This window comes from Falco naumanni, chromosome 3 (genome assembly GCF_017639655.2).
Source record: "Falco naumanni isolate bFalNau1 chromosome 3, bFalNau1.pat, whole genome shotgun sequence".
Taxonomy (NCBI): Eukaryota; Metazoa; Chordata; class Aves; order Falconiformes; family Falconidae; genus Falco; species Falco naumanni.
The window spans coordinates 106,896,495-106,912,266 of NC_054056.1; the positions used below are offsets into that span (position 1 = coordinate 106,896,495).

A 15,772-nucleotide genomic window follows, 5' to 3' on the forward strand; every position below is an offset into this window, starting at 1 on the left:
AGCTTAACCTGCTCTTTGAAGGTTTTTTCTGGGTTCCTTGACACTTCTAATCATTTTTAGCAATCTAATGAATGGGAGAACCGTGAGATGAGGACTTAATATCTTTAAGCATTACTTGGATTGACAGTCTGTAAGAAAGTATATCAGCATGTCAGAAAATCACAAATGGTTCTTAAAGCGTAGATATATTGAACAGAAAGTAGTGAAAGGGTTTTAAAAGTAGATGATAGTCATGAGGGAGAAATAATTAGATATTTCAGAAATACACGGTTTAAGCAACAAATTGAAGTCCTAAAGCTGTGGCACTTTGCCTTTTTTTATATTGAAATCATAGCTGGCTTATAAACACATTAGTTACCAAGTCCTGTAGCAAGCTTAATAATTCATAAATCATCTTTTCCTATATAATATTCCCTGGTTCCCTGCAAGCTTACAATATTGATGATGGCTCCAAGAAAATTAATCAGAATAGATGCAAATATAATGACATTCCTGGCCAGGTAGGTCTCATTAATCCAGCAGCAAGTTTTCCGGAGCGTTAAGGGTAAACATTTGTAATCCTCTGCCGTAGTGATTAGCACAAGAGCGGAGTGCAGCATAATCAGAATAGAAAATTGAATGACCATTGGTATCACCCTGGGAAGGAAAAGAAAAAAAAAAGAGAACCCAGAGTTAAACCTTAACACAATACCACTGCTAATAAAAATAAATGGTTAAAGTTAAGACCAGGAAAAATCTGTCATAAATCTGAGAGAATCTAGGAAAAAAACCCAGAGAAAGCAAGGATTTGTTCATGTTCCATCGATCTGCCATAGCTTCGCATGGTTTCTTGCTGTGAAACGGCTGTTAAAGCAAGCAGCCAGGGAAATCATTGCCAGTGCCTCTGCTGATATAGGTCTGAGTGGCAGGAATGTCCTTTCTTTTGGGACTCAGTTGTCCTGTAAGTTCCTTTCAGAGAAAATCTACTCAGCTTGTAGGAGCCTGATGCCCCTTTAGTATGAGCTTGTTCCCACTCCAGCAGACCAGTTTTGGGGCAGTTTAGCAGAGTGCTAATTTGTTTAGAGCACAATGCAGGTGGCTTAACCTCATACTATACTGAGGGTCATGGGGGCCAAAGTGAGTACAGTAATGCAGCCCGCTTTCTGGAGTGAATCTGGACATAATAGTTGCAGAAAGGCAAGGTTCCCCTCATTTTAATTCTTAGTGGGTCAACTGCAGATAAGAATCCCATTGGTTTCTAAAAACACTGAAAGAAATGATCTACTGTTTTCATGGAAGTCCTTTATAATATAAAGCATATGAAAAGGTGTTCTATTATCCAAACATGTTTAAATAGAACATGGCGTTTGGCATACCCTATAAACTTTGCTCTTGCAAATGTGATCCTTAATCAAGTACTGTTAAGTGTGTACATGGAATAGACTGTTCAATTCCTTTAAACAAGCCATTCAAACCTGTAATTTATTCTAGTCTAATTTTCATGATCTTTTTCTAAATTTATTCCTTTCTCTTGCTTAAAATTGGGACCTGAAGTCAATCAAGTAACCCACATGGTTGGGAAATGCAGTAAATTGTTTTACTTCACTGAGAAGAAAGCACTCAGCCCTTCACAAGTCAAGATTTTTTTGTTCCCATTTGTGCCAGTCATTGTCTTTCTATGTCTCTTTTCCCAATGATCAAACCCACTCAAACCAGAAGTAACTAACTCCACTGCTCCTCCAAACATCTCCCATATTCACTCTGCTTTCCCTTGCCTTTTTGTTATAAGGAGAACGATTAAACCTGAGGCTTTGAATTAAGTAGTTAAATTTTCTAGTAACTTAGTTGTGTATGTGCCAGCATACTACAGTGATTTAATCATCATGTCTCACATTAAAAAAAAAAACAAACCACTTTTGAAGTGGACTATCAGGGTGCTCCAGGGATACTTCTGCACTTTCAGGCGCATGAATGTAGGTAAGCTGTACTCGGCTCACTAAGCCTTCTGTAAACATATGTTTTGTCTTATTGAAAATATGAACTTTCATATTTTGCTACATATCACCTAACCCTCTTCTCTGTGGGCAGGGTGCAACGCTATTTGTATACTTGTGCCCTACAGCAAGACAAATTTAAGGATTTAAGACAGGAATAGAAGTGAAAATATCGACATATCTTTTCTTTCCTTGTTTTTCAGTAGTTCAGCCAGATCAGCTCCCTGAATCTGAATGGACTGTATCCCTACCTACCTGAAATTCTCCTCAATTTCAGACTATCCAGATTTGGTTTAGGAAAGAAAATCCTAAATTTATACAAATCTGAATTCAAATCTGTGGTTTGAGCCCATTAAATTCACTAAACCTTTTGCTCTAGAAAGCTTCACCATAAGCTAATAGGTATATAGGCAGTCAGAAGAGGAAACTACACTGAGATAACGACAGGTGAGGATACATGGGCATAGGAGGACAAGCTTGAGAAACAGTCTGTGCTGGAACTGGCATTTCTTAGCTCTGGTCGTATTTGCAGCTGATGGATGGAATCCAAAATATTTGCACCAGGGGATCACCAAAGATGCACTGGGCAGTTTTTGTGAAAACTTTTGAGTATGTCTTCCTCACAGTACTGATGTTCGTAGAAAATATCTTGAGAAAACAGGATAAAATAAAATGTTTATGTTCACAGGGAAATGTTCTTTTGGAAAAGAGTAGGCAGAAGTCAGAGTATACATGAAGAAATGTTGGTCATGTTGAGGGAAAAGACATAAATAACATGAGGTACAGGTGTCAAACTGAAAGAGATTTAAGTGCAGAACTGTACTCCTGTATGTTTTAGCCTTCTTAATTTAAAATATTACCTTTTACCAGAATGTTTTGATTTTTAATGCTCTAATTCAGCTGTCATGATAAAGATTCATACATATTAAATCTGATGTAGTTTTACAAACAATATTTGCATAAATATTATTCCTTTCTGATCATCCAAACAGACTTGCTGGGACAATGACTCCTTGAATGTATCAGGACAGAATAATACGCAATTTACTTCAAAGTTTCTTCTCTATAATCTACTAATATTAATCAAGCTAACACAGAACTATGATCAAGGCATTAGCTTTTGAAAACAGCATGCACGCCTCAGAATAATTTATAGTAATGCACCTATGGCTTATACGTGCAGCTCCTGCTCTCAGAACCTCAAAATTATATGACTTGCAGTACAGGAGTCCAGAAAAGAAAATGGGTTAAACAGATGACAAACAGAAAGCAAGACTGTAGTTCACAGAGATTTTTTTTTCTTTTGGAATGTATCTGAGGATATATATTTGTAAGATGTATATGCATAAGATGTCTTTGGGTAGTACCAAATTACATTAGAAATACAATGTGGAAAATATCAAACTGGAAGTTCTGTTCCCTAATGAACTGGAATAAGATGAATTACACATTAGCTTCCCTTGAGAGCTTCCATGTGGTAATATTAGCTTTGACGCTCTTCTGATAATGTACCATAGCTATGAAATGTTATCTCACACTTGGGTCAACATTTCACTCCAACACAATTTGTCAGAGTTTTGTGTGTGAGTTGAATACAGGACACACTTTTTTCACCAAAAAGTCCCATCCTTTCCAGCAAGCTCACCCACAAGTAAAGCTTGCTTTTGAAAGAAGTAACAATGCAGCCAGGAAAAACAAACTGTATTATGAAGGGAAGAGCAAATAATGAAGAAACAAAGATTGGAGCAGGAGCCGCAGATCTCATCCTGTGCAGCTGAAGGCTTTGTGGGAAGTCTCAGGACTTGCTGCAAGTCCCACAGCTACCAAGTAGAGACACAACGCAACAATGTCTTGAGAGCAGCTTGTGTTTGTGAAAATATACAGAAAGCCAAGGGAAACACTGTCAATAAAGCCAGGGAGAAGCTGGACAAGATGTTCATTGAGAACTAGTCAAGGGAGTCAAGAAGGCTTATTAAGAGACCTGTGTAGTTTAGGATACAAATTATCTCACTGCACAGCAATGTCTTAGATTTATTCAGATTGGAGGCCCCTGGAGATCTTCTGACTGACCTGTTCTTCAGTGGCTATACTTTGAACCCGTTATAGACACTGATACATAGTTAGGTGAGGTTTTCCTTCAGTTTAACCAGACTACAACAGCATTCTGTAATAGCTTTCTTGCTTTCCAAAGCCAAATTACTTGAGTCCCTCTTTGGATCTGATAGTTTCTAGCTATATCTCAGATATCTATAGACAGTTTATATATGCAGATACAGCCTACCAATACTGTAGACCTAGCCTGACCCAGCTCTAAAAGAAACTAAATTAAGGCTTTCAAAAAGATTAGGGTCATGCCTTAAGAGGTCAGACCTGAGAACACTAAACATGAGTTCTTACTTTGGACTGCCAAACTCTACATGTAAGACCCAGTGCTATTGAATTAAGGTACTATAATAGGAGCATCTAGGGACTTAAGACTGGGATATCAATCCAAAATGCTGCACAATGTGCTTAGGTGCCTGAGAAACCACAGCTTTGTATTTGTTCATAATAAATACATAGGCAACACAATTCTCCTGCTGTAGGCGTTTGGTTGAACATTGATGTGTTCAACAGTTGAGATAAAGCCAAAACTGAAGTCTGCACACCTATGACCTCCTAGAGGTTAAATACAGTATCTGTACTAAGCTCATGTTGGCGGCATGATGCTAGGATCAAGTAAGCAGACAACAAAGCCAAGGTTAGAGGAATAAGAACAAATAGCCATAATACTTTTCTGTCCATAAACTTCTCCCAGAACTAGGACACCTGGGTTGGTTCCCCTCTTCATTCAAGAAGAGATTTAAAACCAAATGCTTTTCTTTCTAGTGTTTCCCTTACTGTCAAGATCTGGTGATGTTTGAAATGGAGCTTTTGCCTTCCCTCTTCCTTGTGTACGGTTGCAAATCAAGAGTTGAGCCAGAAGGAAAACTCATAAAAAACAGAAGATGCAGATGTTTAAATGAACAACAAGTTCATTTGAGTTTTCTCGCCTCACAAGAATAACCCAGTGAAAACCTGACAGAAATAACAGTAGTTCAGCAGGCAACTCTAGTATGATCTACTGCCCACGTGAGCATATAGAAAGTTCATTGCAGGAAATGAATCAAACTCCCAGGCCTCTCAGTTGGAGAAGATGAATCACTGCAAGGTTGTCAATGTAATGTAATGGCTTCATAGAGGGTAATTACAGCAGAAATATGGCATTAATTTATGTCACTTAGAGTAATTTCCTCAACTCAATAGTTCAAAGAATGAAAACTATTGCAAAGACTTTTAAACTCAGTGATGTGCCTGCACTGTCAGGGAAAAGTATGAATGGATCAAATATTTATCCTGCAGGAGACAGATATAAACTGAGATAAAATTCTGAAACTTCCATACACAGTAGAAGCAGCAACAGAAAGAGAATTCCTTTCTTTAACACACAGACTAAGGCAACCTATCTGAGAAACTCCCTGAAGGTCCTTAGTAAGGTATGTTTTGTGATGATTTAAATAGTTTTCTTTCACCTGAGTTCCAGAAATCCCCAAAAGGCTCAGCTCAGAAAAATACTCAGACATGTACTTAAGCAAATACATAATTCCATACTTGTTCAACAGAGCTCTGAAGAATTTATTGAAAGACGCTCAAACTGACTTGTCAGAAAATGGGTGAGTTACCATAAGGACTGTGAATTACAGTTTGTTAGTTGTTCCACAAAAATTATGTGCATGCTTTTCCACTGTGGTAGTTTACTTCTCTGATACCTGCCTGAGGTTATAGGAGATGAGCATGCACTTATCTCCAAGACTTTCTGAATCCAAATCCTACCTAACTTTGTGTTGGATTGTTCATGTGCTCATACCTCGGATTGTTTTTAGAACTGGAACTAAGGAAATTTGAAATTCCAGATTAATTCCTCGTTCAATATGCTTAAGCATATTGAAACCTTCTCACTTAAAACCCCTCATCCTGTTATTTCAGGGTTAGTCATCTGTTGACCTCCTCTCATTTAACAGGCATGCTTTTTTAAGACTGAAACACATTTTTTGAAGCAGAGTATCAGAACCTGAAAAACAAAGACCAAAATTTGCCTTCTTAAATCTTGACAGTGATCTTCAGCTCCTGACAGGACATAACAACTGCCATAAGGCACCCATGTGGCTCCAAATCTTCTCTTACAAAAGGGGTAGTGGTATATATCCTTTCCTTAAATATCTCCCCAGGTTCCAGCAATGAACCTTTAAGTGCGTTCTTGAGGCCAAGGCTTCACACTTCTGTTTAAAATCCTCTGCTGATTTTATCTTGTCAGAATTTATCTACTCCTTACTTGAACCTATTTATATTTACAACCTCTTTAACATTCAGTGACAAAATGATCTACAAAGGATTTCTGAAATGCAGGGGAACACAAGACTGCTGTGCCAGATAGGAAAACAGGAAGGGAGATGGCTGCAGGCAGTGTGGTTACGTGACTCTTTCTCCTTAATTCCAATGGCAGTAGACACCCTCATGAGAATTAACAGAAATGAATCTGTGCAGATAGAAAAAAAGTCATTTTTTTTTCCTGTTATAGCAGTGATTGATATAGCAGCAGAAATCTTTTTAGACAACAGGTTCTATTAGGAAGAGCCATAAATCTTCTTGTACATACTGAGAAAAAAATAAAAATAACAGCTGCCAGTATATAATCCCAATGTGTATTGGGAGAAGAACTTTAAAAAAGCAAACAAACTTACTGGTATTAGAGCAATACAGCACGTAAAGAACAGCAGAAGGTCAGGTACTACTCTGGGTACTTTCCCAGCTGAGAACTACAAAATCCATGGGACACCACAGCTGCACAGGGCAGTTGCCTGCCTGCATCTAACCACCATTTTGGTATTATTAGACATAAGCACGGTGAATCAGGTCTTCCAGAAATGATCCAAGAAATACTGCTGCATTACTGTAACATAATGAATGTCTTATTATTTTTATATATATATATATATGTATGTATTTTCAAGGTCATTCTACAGGCAGCCTATATAAGGTAAGGTTCCCCTGAGTGTTAGAAACCACATAAGAATTATGTTAATCTGGGCGTTTCCACTTTAGCATTTGCTCTGCCAAAGGCCAAGTGGGACTAGAGGCGTGATTTAGAGGCAGTCATGTCCTGCTGGCTCTGGTATGATGCTACAAACATGACCTTAGATCTTGCAAACTCTCTTGTGTTCTCACTATTAGTAGACAAAAATGCCAATTGATGGGTTTCGTTGTGTGAAACAAGTAGACACAGAAGTCTCAGCTACATCACCTTTTCATCACCTTGATAGGAAGCTGTTGTTGAGAAAAGATCTACCACATCACCTCCTTGCTTCTTCTTTAATGGCACAAGATTGCTTTCCCCAGCTTGGTAAAACTTATCATCAGCAACAAAACACAACAGTACGATTTTCTTATGTAGCATGTAAGAACCAAAACAAAAACAATCACTGATTCCCAAGGTGGTTACCAGTCACGTAGCAAAGAGGCACTGTTACAAGTATGGATCATGTTTTACTTCAACACTGTAAGCAACAGGCTGTATCATTACAAACTTTTGTAACCCAAAGTTCCCACTTAACTCAGTGGGGCTTCTGCTTAAAAACATAACAACATAATGTCAGTAGGTGCTGCCACCTCACATGAAACATGTAGCTGCAGATAATGTGGTACAAAAGTAGTTAATATTAGGGGAAAAAATGAAAAAAATAATTCTGAACACTTTTGGGGACCAAGAAGAATTATTTTGGTTCATTCCATGTCAATCCTAGATATGTTATCCTCCTGTTTCCCTAAGAGCGCCTTCAGATATATAGAGATATATTTCTGTATTTACCTGGAAGAAGGAAGTAAGCTTTGGATAGCGGTGATAAATACAAGAACAATAAATGCACACACCAAGTTTGATTTGAATACTTCATCCCTCATTTGGGAATACTAGAATAAAAAAACACAAACACACACACAGAAGAGTAAATTAGCTGGTAACCCATGCAGTAGTTTCATAAAGACTGATGCATATAGGAAAATTAGCAGGAAGAGATAATAAATCAACAAACCTGTATTTGTTTTTAAATATGAAACACAACAAATAAATCATTAATAAGCTGGTAAAATACTTTATCCAAGACAGCAAAGCTCTTTAATTTGCAATACAAAATTGTTTTACTTGGTTGCTTCTTTATCAAAATTATTTGCTTTAAAAATCCTCAGTTAGATACTAGGGGCTCGTGCTGCTGAGTAGACTACTAAATACTTAATAGCTTAATAAAATACTTAAAATGCTGTGGTTTTCCTCACCTGAAGATAAACACTGAAGTCAGCTGCAGCTGCATGCATGACATCATGGAGGTGTCTCCATGCTTGGCAAACTGACACCGGTCTGCTTTTCTTTTTTAGTTTTTTTTAAGAAAAGTACGTAGTTTGTGACATTCTGTGACTATTTGAGATGTGGGTCATGACCTGTGTATCCTAAGTTATCCAGAAGCTGTGCAGAAATGTGGCAATACGGCCATTCTCCAAGTAGAAAATGAATGTATTATTACATAAAAGACCATTTGAGGTGCATTATTGTTATTATGGTTTATTGCAAAAGTATTGTTCTCCAGGACACCAAAACACTGAAAATGATGGTTCCCCTTTTATGGGAGTTACCAAGAAAAGGAGTAAGAGATACATCGGTGAATCATGGTGGATCAGTTAATGTGGAAACTTTACCCAAGTCCTCAGCTGGTATTTATCATTGCTAATTCAGTTAAACTCCAATTGTTTACAGCAAATGAAGACTGGTCCATAGACATATTTTTGTAAATCTCTTTACCCAACCCTGATGCCACTAAATTTTCTTCACGTAATAAAAAATCCCACAGATGTCTGCCCCACTAATTTTTCCTCCTTTGAACAATAACTAAATTCTATTTAATCTCTTGCCATTTTGAAGGAGCTAAGTGTTACATGTGCAGAACAAAATGAAAACAGAGTCAAAGAGATATCAGATATCAGAATCTTTTTCCAGCAATTTGGAAATAAGGCAAACTGCAGTTATAAATGCCTAGAGAGCATTATAATTGAGAAAAATTAAAACCAATGAAGAAATTTATCAGGAACATATATTGAGAGAGTTTAGCTATAAACTGGATGTTATAGCTAATCTGCTCTGGAAGGAAGTTCCTACCTAGACTTAGAATATGTTTCCTGTGTGGACTTTTGGTAGGGACTTCATCTCAGCTATAAACATCTGGTCAAAATAGTCTCAAGCTCCTGAAATGGGAAAAAGGCTTCTGTCTTTACTGCTCCCCTTTGTTAAGAGTAGGAGAGGGGGTTTATTTGTTGGCACCCCTCATTTTGACTATTCCTCTGCTGCGATTATGCCCTGTGTCTGTTGGCAGCATCACTTCGACATAATTTTTGATAATACTCACAGGCAACTCCATTTTGCTGCTGGAAGCAGTCACTGATCCTGGTTTCATGTGCAAGAAAACAGAAGCACATCAGTCCACTTAAATAATGGACCAGGGCTTTTTTTGGTTGCAGCACAAAAAGAACCAAAGGGAAAAAGAAAGGTACATTCCTTAAAACATAACATGAAATCCCAACTGTTCCTTTGGGAAATTATAGCAAACTAATTGAATGAAACACAAACGTGGAATTGCCTGCTGTGTTGAGCATTATGTCAAAAGGATGAATGCTGTGGCCTAATCAGTAACGATGTTGTAATGAGAAATTGTTAACATCCCTGAGGCAGCACAAACACCAATGAAAAAAAGTAGCACTTATGTAGCTGTTTGCCCCTTAATGACTTGGAGAAGTAAATGAAGGATAGGCTAAACTTCAAGTCACTTCCATAAGTATGGGGAGGCATGGAGCCAGCTAGAGCCACGCAGAGTGGTAAGAAGAACCATGATGCCACCTATTCTGCAATGAAGCCTTAGCTGCGCCGTCCCACAGACCTATCTGCACTGGTGTGACTTGCTCATGGTGCAGCAAAGGCTCACCCTACTTCTCATGGGGCTTGAGGTATTTGCCTGTGCTGTTTGGGGACGGGGACGGGAGGAACTGTTTCTGTACTGGCTAGCCCAGCCAGCTAGCTGAAACTGAGCTTGTGTAAGAAAGGCCAAGTTTCCTCTGCCAGGTAATGCTGCTGGTTCCCCAGCTCTCCACTCCTTCCCCAGGGCTCTTGGAAAGGGGCGTGCTGGTAATACAACAGGCTTACATGTGCGTCTAGAGAAAGTGTTTGCATACTGTGAAGGAAAGGTTTAGGTCTTATCCTCACTGCTGCTCTTTGACTCGCATAAGACCTCGTGGATGAAAAGGGAGACCATGTATTTTTCTTCTTCGCAGCAATGGTGTTTGTGCCACTGGAAAACTTCTGCAGTACAGGGGAGGGACAGGAGATGTATCAGGAAGCCCAAGACAGGAGAAGAGGTGGATGAACTCCTGAGAAGACCAAAGGGCAGACATAGATCTAGTTGTTGACCAATGACAGAAAGGAAGGTGTTAAACAGGCACAGGGTTTGCCCAGTGTTTCTTGCAGACCCTGCCACTGGAAGTTTCTGGGTTGAAGGAAAGAGGTGAAGCATAAGTCTATACAGATACAGCATGCAGGAAGGGCAAAACAGATTTCCTACTCATTTAATTTCTATTTATTTCACTCATCAGAAATTGTGAAACAGAGAAACTCAGATATTTAGGGCTAACATTTTGACCTAAGAAAGCCAGTACTGTGAAATTCAAAGCCTTTTCGATATTTTCAGTATGCTTACCTCAAAGAAAATGTGTAGACACTTCACCTCTAAGCCAAATCTGATTTATAATCCCAATACAAATATGTAGGAAGAGTTAAAATATATTTATGCAAATATTTACATTGGAAATTTTCCTTAACAAACCCCCTACCAGCATGTAAAATTCCCTGCCCTGTTACAATGCTTTATCCTGTATTTCCAAGTCACTGCTAATAAGCTAGAGCATCATGCTGATATCTTTCAATTATTGAAAATAATCTAAAGTAGTACCAGATTTTCCTTATAAGCTATTACATATTTGGAAACCCTTAGTGTATTTTCATGCTACCATTAGAAGCACTCCACTGTGATGACTCTTTTGCTCTATCTGCCTATTTGTGAAAATGACCTCTAGCAAAATTGATAGTGAATTAGTCTCTAAATGAGATATCAAGTGCTAATGAGTGAAGTACAGGTTAATAATGATGAGTTCATTTGGCTAAAGAACCCATGAAATATACCAGGTGGGGATCCTGTACAATTCCTCTAAAATGAAGTATTACAAAGCTCATATAGAAATATACATAACTGCCTCAGTGAGAAAACCCATTTGCTAATGCAACTGCTACTACTTGCTGTGGAATCTACATGTGTTCTATCAATAAAAAGGACATCGAGCAATGAGATGAGAGGAGTGGGAAGATTTACCAATGCCTTAAACTGCTGGTTATGCTAATCATTTAAACCGCTGTAAACAAGGACCCGTGGAAGATACCCTGCTCGTTTTAGGTATGCTGATTACAGAATTATTTATTTATTTATTTTACTTTTTGAAACCTTAAAGGAAGCAAAACAGCACTTCCATTGCTAGCATAAATCTGCTGCCTGCAATTGTTTTACAAAGGGAAAAACCCAAACCAACCCACATTTCAGATCTATTCAAGCAACCCCAAAAGATTTATCATGCCACAGCATGCTAGTCCTGTTGCTAATGCAGGAGGAAGAAGAAATAGGGATTATTGTTCATGCGGTTACTCACTGCCTTGTGCTTTGGGGTACAGAGCATTAACACAATTCTCACTGAACAAGGTGGAAGTAACACATCTTGATCGGGATCTCAGCTATGGGTACTGGTTGTTCTGCCTGCTGAATAACTGTAAAGGCTGGGACAAGATGTACTTACAGATCAAAGAAATAAATATTAGGCAGATGCCAGCGCTGCCTGAAAAAGTGATGGTGAAATGCGAGGGCACAAGATTTTGCATCGGAGAAGTTACTGTACTTCAGAGCCACCTCTGACCTGAAGCTGCCACTGTGCTGGCCAGAAGGTGAGTGGCAGCGAATGGAAATGGCCACGTGAGATGGGAGACCCGTATACACATACTGCCCACTTACTCAGCAGCGCTGCGGGGAGCAGCTCTAGATGCTGATGTAGAAGGTCATGTAAGCAGTTGCAAAATGTTAATGGCTAGAAGAAAACATAATTCCAAACTGAAAGGTTAGGGGTGGGGAGAGCAGAGGGAAAAGGCTGGTGAAATAGCTTTGTGAGACTCCAATTTAAATCTGAGGTTTTTTTTGTTTTGTTTCCTGAATGGGCAGGAAGAAGGGAGAAAGTGAGACTAATATAACATGGAGGGAATAGGTACTTTCTCTAAGAAAGCAATTCACACATGATTTTTTTCATGACTGCCTGTAGACTATGGTTTACAACTAAAGCTATTGGGACAAACCTGTAATTACTGTACAAACAAATAAGGAGGGAAGGGACATTTCCCATGTTGTCCCACAAGACACTGCCCCTGCCTATAATGAAGAGGACACTGTGATTCATCTTTCCTTAATCCACATCATCTCTTTGCATCCCAGTGCATTGAACACAAGCAAGGAAGTTGCTGGCCAGCAACTGTCCAACTGTTAGAGGTGGATGAACTGGAGCAAATAAAGCAGTGTTGATAGTTTTAGAACTTTACCACCACAATGCTAAAAACTAGCTCAGTTTAGAGGACAGAAGAGAGATTCAGTCTACTGAAAGGATTTTGTGTTTCTATTGGGACTAACAGCTAAGGAAATACTGGATGACAACACCACTTTCCAAAAACTGCAGCACAGTTTTCCATTGGAAATGTCACACTGAGAAGAAAATGTATCAAAGTTGCTAAACATACTGACTTTTAAATAGACTGTTTGTCATCCAGATGCAATTAAAGACTTTATTAATATTTAAAATCCGACCTATGTGATGTGACGGTTTAGAGCATGATTCTTTTTTTTTCCACCTCCTCAAACTGCATTTAAATGAAATGCTACACTTTACACATAGATTTTTCTTTGTGGCTGCTACCTGTGAAATCTAAAATTACAAGAAAGTTTATATTCTGAATATAGGACCTGATTCTGGGAGTGTCCCTTTACTCCAGCCCATGGTCAGGCCTAATTTTTATTAGATAATAATGTAAGGCTACATTCAGCAAGCTGTTTGTGACCAGACTGTTTCCTCTTTTGCACAAAAAAATTCTAACATACCATCCCCCACCTTCTAGGCTATATGCTATCTTGTCTAGACTCTTTCACCTTATCTTTTGACCTTGTGACTTGAAACAATTAAAGATTACTCATGACTTTTGGGGCTTTAGATGGTAACATACAGGATACCAAAATTCTTGGATTTCACTTCCTCCGTGTCCCCATCAGCTTTGCATGTTGACTGCACTGAGAGTACTATCTTTGTATATTCTGTTGCAGCAATAATGGCTAATTCAGCTTTGGGGATTCTACCTTGTTTCTCAGTGTTATAGATATCCTCATGGGGAAATTGAATCCTCTTTTTTTTTTTTTAAACGAACCTTTCTTTATCCTCCTACAGGACTGCTTGTGAAATAAGGGCTTAAATCTACTTCAAGCAGAATATTTCTTTCCCAGTGGTTTTCATCAAGCTCTCACCACTGAAACCACCTGAGGACTGGTCTCCCATAACTCAAGTAAAAAAGTCTGTTTTCCAGTGGAGGTTTAAGTGATGATAGAGAGGTGGGCCTTCATCTGTCCAGATCCTCATTACTTTTCTTTCTATTGCAGACCTGCTGTTGCTGCATTGTAATAGCATACAGGTCAATTAAATCATTTGAGATCTGTGCAACCTCGCCCCATGTCAGCAGTGTGCAAGGAAAATCCTCCCATTGACTTATCTTTTTAACTTATAACTTATGTCTGGATGTAGACTGAAATAGAAATTAGTGAGACCATATTGCTGTTGAGAAGCAGCAAAGACAGGAACAGTATTTACCTCTTAGAAGCAGATGTTAAAAAAAGGATGTTTAAAACAAAGAGTTGACAAGTTTGTTTTGACTTAAAATAAACATAGCAGCTGCCTGAAGGACATCAGATGGATCCTTGACTAAACGAAAGAAACATATCTATATAAATATAGATATATGTTTTGAATAAAGTGTCAGTTTATTAATAAGCTCAATCACCATTTGTGTCAAAGCAACCTGTCATCTGATGGAAAACTGCTTGACAGAAAGTGAAACCCAGCAAACGGCTGTTGTTTTCAGAGGCAGAGTTTGCTCAGTGTAGGCATTTTCCAACAATGAAAATATAATCATTGCAGCATTATAACACCAGCATCATGACACTGTCTATTATGACCTCTAGCTCAGTCCCAACTTCTGAAAACTGAAACAAAATTAAAAACAAAACAAGAAAACAAACAATGCAAGCTAGAACCTACAGCTTCTCTACTTCAGTGGACATTTATTACAATTTGAGTTGTGAATAATGCGGCTACCAAGACCCAGCTACCTTATGCTCCAGGCTGGAGTCTTTAAACATCAGTGAAAAAGGCTTGATATGCTCTCTTCTCAATTTATCGCCACTCCGTAAGTCGATGGTGTGCTCTATTCGCTTGTTAATTTCCTCAGGCCCAGACTGGACATGCAAAGCTTGTGCAAGATGGTTTGGAAGCAGATTTATTGAATTTCTTGTTAGGGCAGCCAGAGTCTAGGGGAAAGCACATGCAAACAGAATAAACCTGCTGGTCCCCTTGGGTTAAAAATGCAATGTTTTAGATCATGTTGCATTGCAAACCATTACAGCATCCCATGCAATTCATTCAATGAAATCTATAGAAGTGTAAAATAATAAGTCTGTTCCACTAAACACATACAGTACGTTAAGGGGAGTACTTTAATGCTCTTTTTTGTACAGACTAGGAGTTTTGCTCCTGCACTGAACACTAGGACTGTATTCCCCTTTCCAGATTCTGCTAATTAATTATTAGAGCATGCATGAGGGGACTACACACCAAAATCACAGCAGGGTATCTAACTCAGTGCTGTGTTTTAACAACTAAGAATGCAAGGTACAGAAAAGAGAGGTAATGATGCTTTTCTTGATCTTAAAGTTACTGGATGTGTGTAGTTAAGGAACAGATCAGTTTGGCAGGAGTGAAGAAGGTGACGTTTCTGTTTACTTCAGCATGGATTTTCAGATAATATATTCTTCTTCACTACTGATATATTTCAGCCAATCTAGATTACAGTTAGGCTATACGACTTAATTTAACTGTAATTCATATTATTATTTTAAATGTTGTCTCAAATGCATTGTTCCTTTGGTATTTCATTGATTAATCAAAAGAAAAAGAAAGTACTTTTGCACAGCTTTGCAAAGGAAGGCTAGCAGAGATAGTACGAAGGGTGCTTCACTTTCAGGGAAGAGGTAGACTTTACTGTCATAAAAAGAATACTCAGTCCAGTTTCATGGTATCATTTCACAACAAACCACAGTGAAGCAGCACTTTCCCACTTGAAAGGGAAAATCAACTCTACTACCTGTGATATTCCCAAGGGTTAAGAAATGTTAATGAATGGAAAGGATATAAACCTTCATACATAATTGCATAAGACACTGCAGAATTATTATGGACAAGTTATAAACTTCTGCAGAGAAAAGGTATCCCATAGGTCCTTCCTGGAAAGATCTTCTGCTATATCTCCTACTGGGCAATGTTGGAAACAGGAATTTGGGATA

At 38.4% G+C, this 15,772-nt stretch overlaps 1 protein-coding gene across 2 annotated transcripts in view; it reads right to left on the reverse strand.

Annotated features, from left to right (window-relative positions):
• ADCY8 (adenylate cyclase 8) overlaps positions 1-15,772 on the reverse strand; it is a 131,010-nt gene that overhangs the window by 27,737 nt on the left and 87,501 nt on the right. Inside the window, exons 8-10 of one of the 2 annotated variants that reach the window (XM_040588341.1) lie at positions 14,543-14,740; positions 7,858-7,958; positions 435-636 (exon numbers count right to left, since the gene is read on the reverse strand). In XM_040588341.1, coding sequence (XP_040444275.1) covers positions 435-636; positions 7,858-7,958; positions 14,543-14,740 — 501 coding nt within the window. The remainder of the gene's footprint in view (positions 1-434; positions 637-7,857; positions 7,959-14,542; positions 14,741-15,772) is intronic. The other variant, XM_040588342.1, reaches the window with a different exon arrangement.